Source organism: Rousettus aegyptiacus, unplaced genomic scaffold (assembly GCF_014176215.1).
Source record: "Rousettus aegyptiacus isolate mRouAeg1 unplaced genomic scaffold, mRouAeg1.p scaffold_m13_p_11, whole genome shotgun sequence".
Taxonomy (NCBI): domain Eukaryota; kingdom Metazoa; phylum Chordata; class Mammalia; order Chiroptera; family Pteropodidae; genus Rousettus; species Rousettus aegyptiacus.
Genome location: NW_023416286.1, coordinates 63,115,620 through 63,134,634, shown reverse-complemented (window position 1 = coordinate 63,134,634; position 19,015 = coordinate 63,115,620). Strand labels below are relative to the sequence as shown.

At 34.5% G+C, this 19,015-nt stretch overlaps 1 protein-coding gene across 3 annotated transcripts in view; it reads left to right on the top strand.

Annotated features, from left to right (window-relative positions):
* GPC5 (glypican 5) overlaps positions 1-19,015 on the top strand; it is a 1,092,178-nt gene that overhangs the window by 223,441 nt on the left and 849,722 nt on the right. For all 3 annotated transcript variants that reach the window (XM_036228874.1, XM_036228873.1, XM_016123592.2), the window contains exon 5: positions 16,454-16,579. In XM_036228874.1, the coding sequence (XP_036084767.1) occupies positions 16,454-16,579 (126 nt within the window). The remainder of the gene's footprint in view (positions 1-16,453; positions 16,580-19,015) is intronic.

Sequence of the window (19,015 nt, the reverse complement as noted above, 5' to 3'; positions counted from 1 at the left end):
TTGGAGTTACATTGAATAAATAGATTTATTCAAACAAAGATATGTTTATAATGTATGTGGCCATTTTTCTGAGCTCCATTGCAATGGTAGGTGAGTTGATAAGATTAGAATTTCTACATGGATGATCATATGGTACACTCATACAGCCATTCTGGCAAGGAGCTTGCACCTGGTAAAACTCATGTACTCTATGCACTTGTCTACCTTCTGAAGAAGTATCCTAGAAAAATTCTTCCTTATATCCATTTGGGGAATTCTTAAATACCTGTGGTAGTTGAGAGTTAGAGGCAAGCTATATATCTATAACAAGAAAAATGTAAAAGTGAAATGTAAGACTTTGGAACATTATGAAGCAGTCAGAAGAAAAAAAAAACATTTTATTTAGTGTCAAAAGAAATCATTGTAATTATAGAGTGAAACTATTAAATAGAATGAAATAATAGTGTAATATCATTTTTATAAATTAAAAACCAATACATGAAAATAAGTATATGTTTTTCAAGAAAAGGATATGGCAAAGTACTTACATTAAATACATTAGAATGGTTATTTATAAAAGGGCAGAAAAGGGGATGTTGAAGAAAAAAATGAGGTAATAAAATAAATAAATATTCTTTTTCAAGGCTAGGTTATGATAGTACGCCAGGAATTGAGAATTCTGCTTAACTTAACTTAATTTCTCTGTACCAGAGAAAATGTGTGTATTTGAGGTGTGTATTATTTTAAAGTTTATTCAAAAAGTGTTATTTAAATAATATTTTCCTAATTAAAAAATATAGTTAAGACTCCCTCTATCAAAATTTTCATCAGAGCTAGTGATACTCAATTTTTCAATGTTCTTTTTTTTTTTGCCATTTTATATACTAATCATAGATAATTTTTTATTACAATGTATAGTAGATAGAGTGATTATCTAGATAGAGATAAAATGCAATTTTCCAAGGCATTGTTGGCTTGTTAGGATTTACTACTATAATGTGTTAATTTTTAAAAATGAAAGTTTATTGTAAAAGAAGACAAAGGCAGAAAGATGATTTTTAATTGAGCTATCCAAATCATTAACAAAACCACTAATTTGTGAAATTCTTAAAAAAGTGAAGTTAAAAAATAACATTTCCTGAGTTTTTTATAAATTAGCATTATATCTATGACAGCTTTTCTTACATTTTCATTATTTACTTTTCATTATTTACTTTACAGTGATATATAGTATTGTGAAGTACTTGAGTTTAAGGCTACAATCTCGTTCTTTGTTTTCTCATTACTTTTTTTTTTTTTAATTCTTCATTACCTTCTTTGGAGTTAAGCAGGTACTTATTTATTTTTTTGCCCTCATAGCTTTTTGGATTTGCATTTCTTTTTTTTAAATGATTATCATAGAACAGTATGCATTTTTAATTTTTACTATTATCAGTTAAACATTTACCTCTTCATTGAACAATATAAGAATCTTAAAACTGCTCCACTCCATTACTCTCTTCCTATCTTTTGTGCTATTTTTGTCAACAAATACCTTATTTCTAGCAACATTTTAACAACCCCCAATACATTGTTATTGTTTTTTTAAATAGTGCATATTTACCTATAATTACTTCTATTTTATTCTTTCTGGTGTTCTTTTTTTTTTTTTTTTCTAGTTTGATATGTCCATTTTGAATCATTTTGTTTTAGCCTTAGTATATCTTTTATTGCTTAATACTAGTGATGAATTCTCTCAGCTTTTGTTTATCCAAACATATCTTCATATTTGAAGAACATTTTCAGTAGAACTAGAATTCTAAGTTGTTGCCAGCTACCATTTTTTAAAACCAGAAAGGTCTAAGCCATGACATTCCACTGTGTAAGTAGTGTATGTGTGTGGTTAGTGGAAACATTTAACATGAGTGGAAACTAAGGTAGTGGATGCCACTGGAACCTAACTCACATGCCTTTACCTGGCCATTTTCTCTGCCTCCTGGATGCTCTGACCTTGCTGCTGCTAACACACAGCTGCCCTATTCTCCTGGGAATTGCCCTCAACAAACAGGAGCCATTTATATATGTTACCTACTGCTACCTAACAAATCATTCTAAAACTTAGTGTGGCTTAAAGCAGCAATAGCATTTATTATGCAATTTTCTGGGGGCCAGGAATTTGGTTTGGCTCAGGATCCCTAGCAATTGCTTTCAAGATGTCGTATGGGCTATAGTCCTCCGAAGTCTTTAGTGGAACCGGAGTTATCATCTCCCAAGATGGCTCACTCATGTGGCTGTTAGCAAGAAGCCTTGGTTTCTTGTCACAATAACCTCTCATAGGACTGCTTCAGTTTGCTCACAACATTTTGGCTGGTTTCTCTCAAGGCACGCAAGCCAACAGAGAGCAAGGCAGAACCTACAGTGTCTGTTATAATCTAGCCACTGAAGTCCCACAGTGTCATTTCTTTGGTATTCTATAGATTGCACAGGTCAGTTGTACTCACTGTGGAGAGGGGTTGCACAAAGGCACGAAAGGAAGGGTTGTCGGGACTCATCCTAGAGACTCATCCACACCATCTCATCTACCTGGGGGAGGGGAATGAATTCATATCAGCCTCAACCCCTTGACAGCAGCACATGGGCAGTGCCTGGCTGACATAGGGGGTTTAGGCTTACCCCTTACTCATGGTGGTGAGACCAAATATGTGATTTCATGCTTCAGCACTCCCTGTGGAGTCTGGCTGAAGCCAAGACCACACCCCTATTCAATGTCTTCCTGCCCACTCTATCTCATTTCCCTCACTACCTTTCTCTTAAGAGCAGTCTCTGAATGAATCAGCCGCATTCAACTTCTGTCTTAGGCACTGCTTCTAGGAAACCTGACCTGGAGATGTTTAAAAAAGTACTTACAATTAATGCAGGATAAGAGTAAAGTAAGGAAGAAGTATAGTATCTTGTCCTAAAATAGATATTTCTCTATAATTCCCAATTCCTAAAAAAAAAAAAAAAAAAAAAAAAAAATTTACAAAAAACTCATTTTTTGGTATATTCTCCTCTTTCCTTCTCTATGTTTATTTCATAGAGAAATATATTTCTGTGTAATATATTGCCTTTTCCTTGCTCTATTTCTTACATTCGAAGCAAAAAGTTTTCCTTAATAAATTCTATTCCTGGATCTAACAGTTGTGCCAAGGTTGCTCATGGAGTATGTATGTCTTTTAGCTTTGAAGGAGGAGAGCCAATCCATAATGTTGAATTATTTTGATTATATTCTGGAGTGTGATTGTACTTATTTTTCTATTCTATTTTTTCTATTTATGCAGCATACTAATAAGTTGCTAATTGAAGATGTTGAGTTGATACATACCAGTTACAAAGAGCTCCAAAAGTTGAGAAAGGCAAAGAAGAACTACTGCTCCTTTACTAATCTAGCAAAGCATCACTATTTAGTCTTCTGGGGCAGGAACCAAATCAGCCCAGTTGTAAAGGACATTGCACTCATATAGCTGTCTAAACCAGAGCAGGCAGAGTGATTTCCCTGCGGCAGTTTCTGCTCTCTGCTTGATTTCTTGAAGTTAGCTGGTAAGAATAAGCTATTAGCAAGCTTAAATCGGTGATAATTAGCTGTACATTATTATTTCAAAGTGGTGTGGCTGTGCCAATTAAGTGGGTAATTAGGAAAACCCCGGGACAATAAATTAAGACAGAGAGTCTCACCGCCAGTGCCCCATCTGTTCTCCAGCCAGCATTCCAATTAGCCAAGCCTCTCATGTAAGAATGCACCAATTAAGGGGATTGGCTGTATGCATAGGTGTGTACTGGGGTAATAGAGACACTCTTAGGTGCTTAATAAAAATAAAATATTCTTAATATCAGAAAATATTTTGATGTGACGGTGGGGAAGGAGCATTTCTAGAAATGTTGGATTTTTAATGTTTGAAACAAAATACGATTTAAATTATTTTACAAATTATTGTTTTCCTCAGTTTTCTCTCTAAAACTTAATTGGAATATTGTATCGTTAGGTGGTTCTATTTTATCACATAGAACATTAATACTTTTATTTATTGAGAGTGAGTCACTACAGAGGACAATTGAAATTGTGTAGTTTAAGGAAAGGAATGAGTCAGGACATGATTATGATTCCAGATGTGACTGTCTATGAAAGCAAATTAATTATCCTGTACATCACAAAAGAACACAGGGAAGTAGTTAAAAGTTAGTGAAACATAGAAACAAATTTAAACATATATTGAACAAAGAACATAATATTATTCAGCATTATTGCCAAGATAGGTAAAATAAGTCTATATCGAATAGCATCAGTTTAGCTTAAATGCATGAATTTATAGCTGTATAGTTAAACCTTATTTAGCACTCCCGATGTGTGTGCTTGTTTATATGGATAAATCAGTATTGACATTCTGAGCTTAATGATAAATTGTGTATACACATACTCAGTGAATGAATATATCTATAGATCAGGAAAAAATTAGCACTTTGAGAAAAATTTAATATCATTTATAGCACTGGAGAGAGCAATTTCCAATTTATTTCCAAAAGGAAGTTAATGCTTCTTTGAGGTGCCATTATTATTTATTACCTGTAAGTTAAATTTACTAAAATAAAGGTCATGTTCTCTTCAATGAGAACATTTCTGTTTAATTTGAAACAGTGCTTAGTGAGTGGTGGTAGAGAAGGCACCAGGGGCAGGGCAGGCCAAGGCCAGGCTTTGGTTAGGGGGCGAGAGGCCAGGCCAGAGCAGGACTGAGGTAATGTGAGCTACAGGGCAGGCCAACCTCAAGACCTACATGAATAATGAAGAGCAGGACCCCAGGGGGTCAAAAACCAGGCACACAGGAAGAAGGAATGCCAGAAGGCAGAACAAACATATGGCAAAAGTTTAGGCTAGTGGTGCTTAACCTCTGCGGGTCAGGTATCCCACTGAGAATTTGATAAAAACTTCTCAGAAAAAGAAAGTTCATAAACAAATACACTCAGATTTTTGTGCATTGAAAAGCATTTTGCACCACCTAAAACAAAGGTTAAAGTTTTTACAAACTGAGTTTGCTCTTACTTTCCAGATATTCATGGAAAAATTAATGACCGTTTCATGAAATATCTGAAACTAAATTCAAATGATGGAAAATGAAAATAACATTAAACACTGCTTGTGTTGAAAAGAGAGATGACGTCAAGTATTTGATGGAAACTAGAAATTGTAATTAGTCTTAAATGTAGCTATGTACACATGTGGTATCCAATGACACCCACTATTTGTCTTGATGGTAACAATTTCTGAAAATTCTAGAAGGAAAACTTGGGTGGTTATCACTGGCTATAATTAGAACTCTCATAGCTAGCTTGCTTAGATGAGTATAGGCTTATTTCAGGGAACATGACATTCTAATCTCTTCAAGTTACATTAATGGCCTATAATCTTTGGTCCTTGTTATTTTGCAACATTGGTAATATTGAAGCTATCAACTTTAAATTAATGTGAGAGAAATAAATGTCCCCAGATTTCTTTCTACAGAAAGAATGAGTCAGTCTCTCTGTCTGTCTGTCTGTCTGCCTATCTATCTATCTATCTATCTATCTATCTATCTATCTATCTATCTATCTATCTATCTATCTATCTTACTCAGCCATAGGAAGAAGGACCTTTATATTGGATAGTTTTCAAACTGATTCTTCAGAAACTTTGTTTCCCAGCAGCAGCTTTGCTAGATGAGCTAAGGAATTGCCAGTGGTCTTTATAATCATGACTGTAGGGTTTTCTCATTTATATGCTCCAGATATCTCTCTACTAAGAGAACTGTGAATGGAATTCTCCCTGTCAAATATATGTGAGAGTGTGTTTTCTTTCTTTCCTTTTTCTCCTCACAAAAATGGAATCTTCTGTTCTTTTTTCTTTGAAAAGAACCTCAAATTCAGTCCCTATTTTTTTTTTTTCACTCAATTTCTTGAAGAGGTGAGGAAGGTTTAAAGTGGTGTCATATTGAAACTGCTGATTTTTATAGGAATGTATGAAAGCTATTTCAGAATTTTTAGCAGAGTCTATGAGGCCTAAATCAGGATAATGAGTAAGTCTCATTTCTTTTACTAAGGTAGCAAAATTAATTGTATTTAGAGCATCATATATGCTCCATCTACAGCAAGAGTATGAAGTACTTTCCTTCACTTGGTTTGCTTAGCAAAGAACATTTTCATCAGTTTAAATCTATCAATGGCATTGAAAGTGTCTAACTGATGTATACAATAATAGGGGAAAATGAGGAGCAGGTAGCATCAAGAGACATTTGCATGTTGAATGGAAATGATAAAAGTACAAAATCCTCCCCAGTTGTCCTTAAAGTAGAAGAAATATGTTTCCAGAATGGATTATATCATTTTACAGAAGCACTGCTTTTTTCTCCTATCTTTACTCCAAGACACAAATTTAGATTAACCATTTCTGAGGCACACCAGGCTCTCTAGAATCACGTGTGGAATCTTTTGCTTGGAAGTGCAACTGATGAAAAATTGAAGGCGATTTCAGGATGATGATTTTTATTTAGACTCATATTTATAGAGTCACTGAACTTAAGATCAAGCTAGGATCTCAAAAATATGATTCATTCTGTGTGATGACTTTTGAATGTTAACAGGTAAAGGTGCTGTTTTTGCTGTGTTGGTTTTACCCTTCTTCAGCAAAGATCTTGTCAGGAGACCAGTACAGCTTTGAGGTCCTGCAAACTGAGTAAACCCAAAGGATTTATAATCTTTGTTGTATTCAGTTTGTCTATATTTCCAGTGTAAGTAAATGCTTATATAAACAGATATACGAACAATCATAATGGAAGAATGCATTACTTTATTTCCTATCACATGGAAAATATTTGATGTTATAATTCAATAAAAGATATTATAAATTATTCAACCCTGGTCAGTAGTATTCTATACCACCCACCAGAAATTAGGAATACAGTAATACTTGGCTCACATGTAATATTTTAAAACATTTTTTTTTCCAAAATGAAACTTGCTAGAGTAATAGAAATAAAATTGAAGACTAAAATATCTCATTTTCTCTGAACTTTATTATTATAGATTTCCTGACCCTAACTCTATCTTTATACCACAGTCCAGGAACATAAGGGTTAGCAGTCAGAGATATACATTGACTGAAAATACAAGCAAGAAAAATGTTGTTAATCAATCAAATAAGTTCATGGATGGAGGAGACCAGGAATAGCTGATTGAAATCACAAAATGAAAAAGGAAAAAAACAAATAAGGAAGAGCCCTTTTATTGGCAGATTATTAAAGGGAAAGTATTTTATTAATCACCTGCTAATGCTAAGAAAGGGAAATATTGTCCAGAATTTGTTCTGTTGTCCCCTAAGTCATGGAATTTATAGTTAAAATGTTTGCAACCACAGAAAATATATTACTGCAAAGAGAGAATAATATTCAAGATTTTACCTAAAACTCTGAATTTCAAAATATAGGTACTCAAAATGATTCTTTGGGTGAATGACTTATGTTAGAATCATTAGATTTGCAAATATTGGCTAATCTACTGGTTGTTCTTGACTCCATCATGTCCTCAAATTTTTCTCTATTGAAAAACCAACAGCCTGCTTCCTGAAGTTTATAGAACTGAACAAAAAATTGCATATTTTTATTAAAATAAAAAGTTATGAGGTAGGAGATATTATATCATATCTTTTTTTTTTTGGAATGGATGCTCAATTTCCTTAATACTATCTGATTTCTTTAAATATTGGAACCTGGTTCAGTGTTTATTTTTATAAATGAGCTAAGGTCTTTGTTTAAAGTCCTTTTTAATGGAGAACAGAGTCAGTGCATTTTAAGGTACATTTTTACAACATGGGTAAATGAGATGAGAGCTGGTTTTGAAAACCAAGTTTTGACATCAGGTTTAAATCACTCTTTTTTAGAGGAGGATGCTTTCAGAAAGGGTGCTTTTTATTGGGACATTAAATAGTAATGTATTGGGTTTGGAGTATTACTGAAAAGTGGGGAATAGCGGTGTCTATACTAATTGTATAGATGAATGTGAATGTCCAGCTGAGAGCTAGGGTAAAATCACTACCAGCGAGAGTCAAACATGCAGCACCTATCAGAAAAAGAAGCCTCCGCAAAAGGTATCTAAGGATATTAGCATATTATCAGCGCTCCTTTCCATTTTTCCTTCCCATTACTTTCTCTGGTGCTCCCTAACCTACCACCCATCTTAACTCCTTCAGTTTTGTTGAGAAAGCACAGTAAATCTTATAATGAGGGGAAATCATGCCACATGAACAAGAAGACTTCCTATGAGGAGGAAAAAACCTGGAATCATTTAGTCAGAAAAAAAAAAAATCCTTTCCTTTGAGAATGGTGCTGATCTTTAGGTCACAGCTTCCCTAATGAGCAGTGAGTTCAGGTGGGGTTCAGAGAGCAGACTTTCTGAGTTACTCCTTTAGAAAAAACAGCATTTTTCTTTTTAATCAAATATGAGTACAATGTGCTTGAAACACATTTATATTTGTGATAAATGTGCCTGGTGCCACATATTGCATTACTTCTTAGTGTCATAGTCACTCTCTCCTCCCATCTCTCCAGGCGTTACGAAGTCTGTATAAAAAACAGCCAAGAAACTAAATTTCGATTCTCCCTGTAGCCGATCTTACTGTATAAATTTAAGTATTTTCAAACATTTATGAGAACTATTACTGCTATAGAATAGAAATCCAAATATTTTTGTGTCCTAAAGATTTATAAAAATATTTTGTCAAATAAAGTAACTTAGTTGAGAGTAAAGTGAAATGATTAAATATAGATTCAGATTAGCAAGAGAAAATAGATCTTATCTAGAAACATGTAATTATACATTTCCTCTGCTGAGCAAGGAGTGACATTTTAAAAGTCTACTGTTTGACAACTGTGGTCAGACATCTCTACAGGGGTGAGCCTGCTCATTAGTGCCACATTAACCTTAACTTTGCTTCAGGCCATTAACTAGCAAACTGCACATTTGACCTTTGTTCTATAGATATTTTCAAACAGTGTGTGAGGCACTGCTTTTAATTTGTGTTCTGTGTTATGTGTGGACTGACTTTAGGGTAAAAAAAAAAAATCAATACACGTCATTAAATAAAGAAATGTGTGGTCTGAGACAATCCACAGAGAAATGTTCCTTTTGAAAATAAGATTCTTCTCCAACACTTGTCCAGATAATTAACTTTGGTCAAAATTAGAAATAGTCTCTTTTTTTTTTTATTGTGTTCAATGGAAAAAAGGAAGGGAAGTGCAATATATGACAGTTTATAAACGTTTTTAAATTAAAGCGAGTTCCCGTTAGATGAAGACATAATATTGAGTGGTGTGCCTTTTGAATGTAGCTGTTTCCAGCAACGTCTAATGAAATGAAATGCAAAGTCAAATGTAGATCAGAGCCATATGCTTAAGTGAAAACAGCCCTTAGAAGATCAGCAGTTTGGAGCACATGGTTGTCACTCTACAAACCATACGAATGAGAAACATCAGATTTATAAGTTAAAGTGTAAGTTACCTTAGTGGAATGTTTTGATGGATTATGCTAGTATTGCTATATCCAGGTTATGGACAACTATACAGCGATAGAAAGATAAGTAAGATTGAAACTATTAACCTGAGAGGGCTCCGTGATGTACAGTCAAGTGAGAAAAGCCAATTTCACGTGTGTGTGACTTGGTCCGAGTTTTGCAAGACCAGACCATCTCTATATCTTCTGTTTTTAGTTACTTATTAGTGTACACATAGAAGAAGCTGAAGAAAGCACACTAGGCTGTTAACACTGGTTATCTCGGGAGTGAGGGGTGTAAGAACTACAGAGGGACAGATATTAACTTGTTCTTCAGGTGCCTTTTAGTTATTTTGCTACTCAGATAAAGATGTTATTTTTATCATTAAAAATGATTTAAGTCAACTACAATGATACAGCCAATTGGAAGTGCTGCTTGGTTTTACAAAAGTAAGTGGGCATTCCTATGACAGCATAACAAATGACAACTTCATGGTGAGTTGCATTTATTTTTTATTTTTTATTTTTTTTGGCCACGTGACATATCAGGAGACCTTGCTGGTACTGCTGGCCTCAAGGGCATGGGAAGCAATGAAGCAATAACTATGCTGGTTCATGTTTCTCTCTTGCCTTCAGTAAGCTCAGGGCAAACAAGGCTGTAAGCTATGAATGAGCAATTGTGCTGCAGCTTTTTTCCTCTTTGCTGTGCTAGCACAGTGTACAAAGCTGTTCATTAGCCAGTGATCAGAATTTACCCCACTCCCTGCTTCCTTCACCAGACCATTCAGACTGGTAGACATATACAGATAAATCCTGTCTAAACATTTTGCTTTCTAAGTGCCGATTTTGGCAGGAAGAAGTGAAGTATCTGCTTTCTAGTTTATCAATCTAATAATAAGTGTGTTCTGGTAAAACTGTGATAATAACTGTAAAAATTTAAAAACAGATGGAAATATTCATCTATATAAAGACTCATTCAACTTTGGTTAATCAAACATCCAATATCAGCCAGACATTGTCAAGTGATGGGATTTTAATTAATTAATTAAACAAAGAGGTCTGCATTGACTAAAGGCCCGACTAAATAACTTTGTCACTTGTCTCAAGTCTTTTCACTTGTCTGACTTTCATTTTCCTTAATTATAAAATAGGAGAGTTGGACTAAATCATTAGCTCCCCTCCCTGGCTGCGCTTTAGGATCTTGTAGGAAACTTTCAGAAAAACCTGAATGCCTGGGTCCTACTCAGACCAATAAATCTGAAAGTCTGAGGGAGAAATTTAGGTGCACGGTTGACACGTTTTCTTAGTAATGATAAAGTGCAGTTAGGACAGTGAGCTATTAGAACAGATGATCTCTAAGGCTCTTTTAACTCTTTCTTATGATGCAATGTCTCTGTGATATATTAATTATGATAGCTATCTTACACAATGCTGCGACTAAATATTAAAGTGTCAGTACATATTAGTTTCAACATCACATAAATAATCTTTCTTGAGCCTGTTTAGTAGAATCTGACATAGCTCGTGGTCCTGCCCTTTAGATTTCTTCCATTTTCTAATGCAATGCATCAGGAAGGTCTCTAATATTTCTCCTAATTTAAAGTTCTCCAAGTCGACTGTTCTCTTTAAGGATTTTAAATTATCATTATCATTTTAAAAAATGTTTGTTTGTTTGTTTTTTTTTTTGTAGAAACTTCTAATTTTGGAAGCTGTTACAAATTAAATTTGAATTTAGGACCAATTCAACAAGAATTTTTTGAATGCTTTTTGGATATCAAACTATGATCCAAGTCCTGGGGATGTAAAGAAGATGTGATTCTTGCCTTTAGAAAACACACCCTCTAATCAGTTAGGCAGACATATAAACAGAGGAACGATAATACCAAATAGCCAGTCTGTAAAATAGATGTCTAGGGCCATGCGAGAAATAGGATGAACCAACAAGAGCTTCACAGGCGGGTCAGGAAAGGGGTTAGAGAGGAGACGAGGTTTAAACTAGATCTTCAAGGATTGGTAGAAGATTGGAAGAAGTGAAGTGGGAGGAAAAGGCAATTCTGGGTAGAGGAAACTGCACCTGCTAAACTTGGAATCTTATCCAGTAAATATTGAGCTATCTTATGTAATGTAAGTGTGTGGGTTTTAGCTCGGACGTGTGAGGGGAATGGAAGAGGACTGGCTAGGGGCAAAGAGTGGAGAGATTAAGTGCCATGGCAAGACATTTCACCTGAATTGTTAGGATTTTAAGACAGGAAAGTGATATGGCTGATTTCTAAAGCTAATTCTTGTTAAAGCATGGGACATGTAGTGAACGGAAGATGGGTGTGTAAAACTAGAGGCAGGGATGTCATGTGTTAGATGTTGCAAGCCCAAATGAGAAATTATGAATCTGTATGTGGTGCTCACATACTGGCTTTGAATAAATATTCTGGCAAATAATGTTTTCCCATTTTTAAAAAAATATTTTCAAACTGGTACTCTTATAATTGTATTTATTTCTGTATTCTAGAAATGTTTTAAAATCAAGATGAAAAACTGGCATATGTAACACAGCCCCTCAAGGATAATTAGCTGGAACTTCTAACATCTCCTTGCATTTGTTATGCTCCTAATTTTAACTGGAAATATTCTCATGGCTGTAGAAAAGTAATTGTATGTTTGTAGTCACCCTCCCAGCAATCTAAATTTTGAATCATCCAAAGAATAGTAATATTTTATTCATTGAGACGGTTCATATAGAGCTGGAAAGGGAGGCTGGTGTATAGTAGACCCAGTATTGAGCTGAGAACCGAAGTGTGAATTCTGATAATAGGATCGACATTAATTGGCTCTGTGGTGGTAGATAAATTGTTTGACCTCACTCTGGCTACTAGTGTTTTAACTCCTTCATTTCCCACCAATTATTTTTTTCTGTATCCAACATAGATCCCCTGGGCCTTCATGTAACCACCTTTTGCATACTACTCTCAATTCCTGTGGCCTAAAAACTGCCAAACAACACAATATAGAGTTCCAATGTAGGATCTCCCCTCAAATTTCTGTTCTCACAAACCAAGCCTTATCTCAACATTCACATAGTATTTCTTCCATTATGTTAGCCTCAGAGAATTTTGCGCCAAAGATAACCTCCCTCCTTGCTTTTAGTAATCATCCTCTCTTCAGAATTTGGGACCCTTGAATTATTAATTTGCTTTTGCTATCTTTGTATCAATTAAGAGACAAAATCATGATGTGGTAACAAATAACTCCAAACTATCACTAGTTTAGGAGGAAAAAAGTTTTTGTTAGCATCTATGCCCATCTAAGAACAGCTGGAGGCACCATTCAAGTTCTCCTGGCTTTAATAAACCTCAGCATGACAGAGTGGCCAACATGAGAAATGTTGCCTCTCTTCACAACACAGGGAAATAGAAGTTGGCAAAGCCACATTGGTCCTTAAAGCTGAAGCCTGGAAAGAACATATATCACTTCTGCATATAATTATTGGAACCCAGAGCAAGTCACACAACCAGAGTTAGCCTCAGATAGGCTTTGTGTCCACAAGATAGAGAATTAGGATATTTGCGAACAAGCTAATGACACCGTGCTCTTCTTATCTCCTTCTCTTTCACACACAGATCTCTTCCTTATCCAAACAAGCATGCACACAAATGAAACTGTTAATTTTCCTCTTTGGGACTCTCCTCTTCCAGTTTTTCACACTCTTTTTAATGCTCATCATACTGCAAATATGAAGTCTATTAGCCTACTTCAAGTGCTTTAACTATTGTATTAGTTACCTTGGGCTGCTGTAACAAAATACCACAGACTTGGTGGCCTAAACAACAGAAGTTAATTTTCTCACAGTTATGAAGGCTAGCAGTCCAGGATCAAGGTGTTGACTGATTTGGTTTCTCCTGGGGCTTCTCTCCTTGGCTTGCAGATGGCCACCTTCTCACTGTGTCCTCACACAGCCTTTTCTCTGTGCATGTGTACCCCTGGCATCTCTTCTTTTTAAGATGTCAGTCATATCAGAGTAGGACCCACCCATATGACCTCATTTAAGCTTACTTACCTCTTTAAAGGCCCTGTCTTCAAATACAGTCACATTGAGGATTAGGGCTTTAGCATATGAATTTTATGGGAACACAAGTCAGTTCATAACAATTATGGTCACCATATATTAGAAAAAAAAAACATTTTCAGTATTTTCGTTATCCTCTCGTAATAGCATTTTGTACTGGGGAGACTCTAACTTCAGATTCCCTCATTCTTTAGTTTTCATTGCTCTCTGACATTAAAGTTTTTCTTCCTTTGCTTTTTCTACTTCTGAGTCCTTTTGGCCAATTGCATTTTATTTGCCTGAGAGATTTCATCCATATTCACCACTTCAGTCATCACCTTTATAGTTGTTAAACCTTACATCACATGTCTAGTGCCCTGAGTTCCAAGGTCACATAGCTAAAAGCAAACCTCCATGGTGTTATGGTTTTTGAACCAGTAGTTTCAGCATCATTTGAGTGCTTCCTTGAAATGTAGACTCTTGGGCCCTCCCCCAGAACTGTTAAATCTGAATATACATTTTGGTAAGATCCCCGGATGATGTTCCACATATTAAGTTTGAAAGTAGTCTTCTATTTTATTTCTCTTTCTGAATATTCCAAAGAAATCTCAAACTGAACATGTAGAGAATGAATCAATTATTAATTAGCTTTCACTCATTAACTTAATAATTATTTATTGAGCTTGCTATATACCTCCACCACTGCTTTAAGATCTATAATGGTGAACAAAACAAACTAAAAAAAAAAAAAAAAAAAAAAAACAACAACAAAAAAAACCCTCTCTGCCTGAGTCTTTTATTCCAGAGTAGGAAGACAGATAAAAAACAATAAAACTTATTAACTAAGTACATAGTATATACTAAAATAGAAAGTGGAATGTACAAAGATGATATTGTTGAATAGGGTAAGTACAGTGTGGATTGAGAAGGTGATATTTCCCTTTATTTTTTATCCTAGTGAATGACTACAACCTCCTCAGTCTCCAAGAAGTGTGTCTAAGAAGTTTCCTTAAAAGTTTTACCTTACCTATCAATTCTAGATTCTTAGCATCTTTCAAATCTATCAATTTTCATGATGCTCACTGACATGCTTCTTATTCTTCTTCTTTTTTTTTTACATTCTTGTATTTTCTTCCTCTAAAAACACAATATTCTTTCCTCTTTATCCTTGCTTATTTTGATTTTGTCATTTGCTTGTTTTTTTTCTTTACGTGGAACACTAAAGTAATACCTTGTTTTGTAAATATTTTCTGATTCCTTCTTTGTCCTCAAATGTGGCACTATTAATACTGTATTATTATTGTAGACTTTCAGCAGAATGTGCATTCTTAGAAAGCAGAAACTGTCTAGTGTAGCTCTGAATTCCTAGTGCCCAATCAGTGCTTGGTACTTAGTAGTGTTCCCTATTTAGTGGCAAATAATGGATAGTGGATGATTTACAGAATAAGTGAGCATCTTCTAGGATACAATCCTTTTAGAGAGAATGTATGCAAAGGCACAAAGGTGTATTTGAGGAACAGCAAGTATCTCTCTTTCGTGGGAACCTAAAGTATGATTTGGGCTGCTGCTGAAATTGAAACGAGAGGGTGCCGTAGATGTCTTCCCAAGAAATGTGGATTTCATGCTGTGGAGAATGGAGAGCCATTGATAATTTTAAGCAAGTGAGTGATGTAATCTGTGGAATATCAGATCTGAATTTTAAAAGATGGCTTTCAGGGAGGATGGGAGGTGACTGTTAGAGAAAAAGATTGAAGGTATGTAATCATAGTGTAATAATTCCAAAGAGAAATGATAGAGCTTGGACTAAGCGATTGGAGTAGCACTGGGAAAGGAGACTGCAAAAAAAAAAAATAAATAAATAAATAAAAAGTAAAGGTTTCCCCATTATGATCTATGGGTTGTGATGTGATAAATGAAACAAGGGTGCCATTAACCAAAATTGGAATAGAATGTTTGGGTTTCATAACATAATATGTATTTAGTTTTATACTATCAATTTGGAGGTCTCAACATTCTAACAGTTTGTGCCAGGGGTCTTCATTTCTAGAAGACACTTTGATTCCAAATAGTGGTCATGTATAGTGAATAGGGTCAGGACACATCTTTCTATTCATTGAACTCTACCTCTGTAGGAAAGAACCAGTCAGCTTCTCCACTTATGTTTTAGTAGCTGCAACATGAGAGCTGATATTTGTTCTTGCACCCCAGTCAGTAGGGATATAGCATCATCAAGGGACATATTTTCTAGTAGAGAGAACTGACTTAAAGTATAAATAAGTAGTTACTGTGCTAGTAAGGAAACGAACCTTTTTTAAAAAATTGAGCATGAGATTTGAGTCAGATTTATGCTTTCTGCCACCATTTTGTTATCATTTATCTGGTCAAGCTTTGTTAAAAATTTTATTAAATACTCACCAAACACTTGCCGTGGGAAATCCTCCTGATCTCTGTGATTTTGGATGCTGCATATTTGAAAATTACAGTTATCCTTCCTGCAGATTAATGGCTATTTACAATTCCAGCAGTTCTCAAAAATAAAATTGTTCTTTGAACACCAGTAAGAGAGAGATGTATAAAATTAACACAGTTGAACATCAGTGCTGTCAAAATCATATTTATTTTTTCAACTGGTCATTTCAGCTATAACATATAACCAACACTCCTATTTGGCCTCATTTTAAAAAGAATTATATTTTTAAATTTCAGTGAAGGATACGATTTCATAATTGCTACATTTCAACCAATCACGCCAGGAATTCTGAAGTTTGCTTTTCTTTCAATATTTCCTACTCCGACCCTTCCATTTTAGTCCAGAAATGATCTCCTCTGTACTAAGCTAGTGGCATTTGTGATGGATTTTTGATTGTAATTATTTTCTTTGTTTGTTTGTTTGTTTTTTCCATTCAGAGAATTTATCAACAGCCTTCGACTTCATAGGACGTTTTATGGGGCCCTGGCTGATCAGCTTTGTGTTAATGACTTAGCTGCTGCTGATGGACTGCCGTGCTGGAATGGAGAAGATATAGTAAAAAGGTATTTTATGTCTAGTGGTCTGTGAAAACATAGTGGCTGCTTTCATTTGTCCTTTCTTTCCCCAGATCTTGAATGAATTACTCCAATGAAATTTTGTCACACAGGTGGGATTATACATTCATTCCATCTCTTTAGTTTATTAAAAATAAATGTGATCCTTTTGACATGTTAGAAATACAATAGCATTCAGTGGTATTTTGAAACTTCTGTCTTTTTTTTTTTTTCTACCTATCCATGCTCTACCCTAAAATTCTACTTTTTCTATCAAGCGTTACTTGCCTTCTATTTACCTTATTTATCAATTATCTAATTTTTTTAAAGTTTTACTGTATGAGTATTAGAAAGTGAGAGAATTAGGTGAAATGTGAATACCTGTGTAGATGTTCATTAATATGTAGATTTGTGAATCTGCACTAGTAATATCTCTGTTCTATGAGGGTCTCTTAATGTATGTGTCTGTCTGTGTATCTGTGTAAGAGTGGGAGTAACTTTTGTGTATGTATCTTTGAAGCATTGTTTATTTGCATACTGTCAGTTGTTCCTCAGATTTAGGAGAAAAATTAACTTCTATCTTTTTTCTCACTGTCTAGATCTCCTTTGACAGTTTCTTTTTCTTTGGTTCCTACAACAGATTATACTTTCAAGTAATCCCCTGAATTTTGGAAAGTCTTAATTTCTTTCTCCATAATATATTACAGTGGTCAGTGTAATTAGCTGAAAAATTAGTCCTTTGATTTTCCAGTGATGGTGATTATTATAGAATGTAGGTTTGTGTTGTGTTTGGATTAGAATGTGTTAATGTATTTTACCTTGAGCAATGTGCAAAGAAAGATAGGGTGTTAAACTTTCTGATTTACAAACGCGCCTACTCTATGTGTAGATAGGTGGTTTAGTTACCATAGGAGTGATGAGTTCATTTAAAATGTCCATTTAGTAAATAAAATTACTATGATAAACATATACTGGAATTAATTTTAATATAAAATTGCTTTTATATAACAAAAATTATTTACTTATTTCTGGGCATTCATATTCTTTATAGTTAAAGGTTACATTCCTGTTTTATTAAATGATTAATTTGTAGTTTATATCTAAATATCTCTAGAAAGTCTTAGATTTCAAAGAAAAATTATTAAAGACAGAAACTATAATTAAATTTAAATAAAATATTTGACTGATATGGCTATAGTTTTTCTTTTCCTTATGCTCTTTGGGTGTTGGAATATATTTTCTAAATATATCTTTCTTGCCTTTACTGAGAGCATTTAGTCATGGCATGCATATTACTTTGCATGTAGTATTATAGTATTCGTGTCAAAATTTCTGCCACTTAGATCTAGTAAAATAAATTCTATTTTTAGTTATATTTTGTCTTTTCACTTTGTTCAAACTAGAATGAAAATTTGTGTATTAACAATTTTTCTACAGGTGCTAAGAGAATCTCATGGTGATTAATGAAAGATTTATTATGCAATATGAATAGATTTGATATACTATATTACATTATATTATATCATTTGATTCTAGAACTGTAAGAATCTTAGTTTCAATTTGTCCCATTCCTCTCTGACTGTTTAGTCTGGGTTCATATAATAGGAAATACTGACTAAGAAATAAACGATTTGAGAAAACTTTTAAGAGGGATAGCATTTTCAACACAAAGAATATATTTTCTTCTATATAATATTTTTAAGACCTCATCATTGCTTTTAGATAAAGAAAGCTCATCTTTAGCAAGAATTATCTATGGTAAGTGTTGACATTTCTGATAAAGAGAGTGCTTCTCATTATTCTAATTTGTTTCCAGCTCAGGTCCTCCCTCTTCCTGTAGCACCCTGGCCTCTTGTCTGGCAACCACTTCCACATGTGCTGCACAACTCCACTCTTCTGTGGACACCTTTCACTTTGCCTTAATCTTTTCTCAAACAACCATTCTACCTCATCACATTAACTGACATTTTCCCTTCCCAGATGATATTTCTCTTCCATCCCTTTCCCATGGGTCCTCAGCCTACTCCCTTACCTCTTGACTCACCCCAGACAGTGGTTCCCCATACCATGTCTGGGCTACTTCCAAATGGATGCTTTTTCAGCCCAGATTATTTTCTAACAGTAAAATAAGCCTTCACAAGGATTATCGCATTTAGTTCCCCCACAACTTTACTCCTTAATGCTCCAAAGTAAGCATTGGGTGCTTACTTTGGATGGGTTTTCTTTTCTATTTGATTCAGAGAAAACTCTCATGTGTACTTTGACTTCTTAAAATATAATTTAAATTGTAATTTTTTCCATGGCTTAGTCAATTCTCAGTATATATTAGAACATAATAGAACATAACTTTTTTCAATGCAAAGCCAATGCTAAAATCTAAATATCTATCATATCTGGTTTTTTCAGTGTTAATATATTCACCATGGAATATTATGTGGCAGTCAA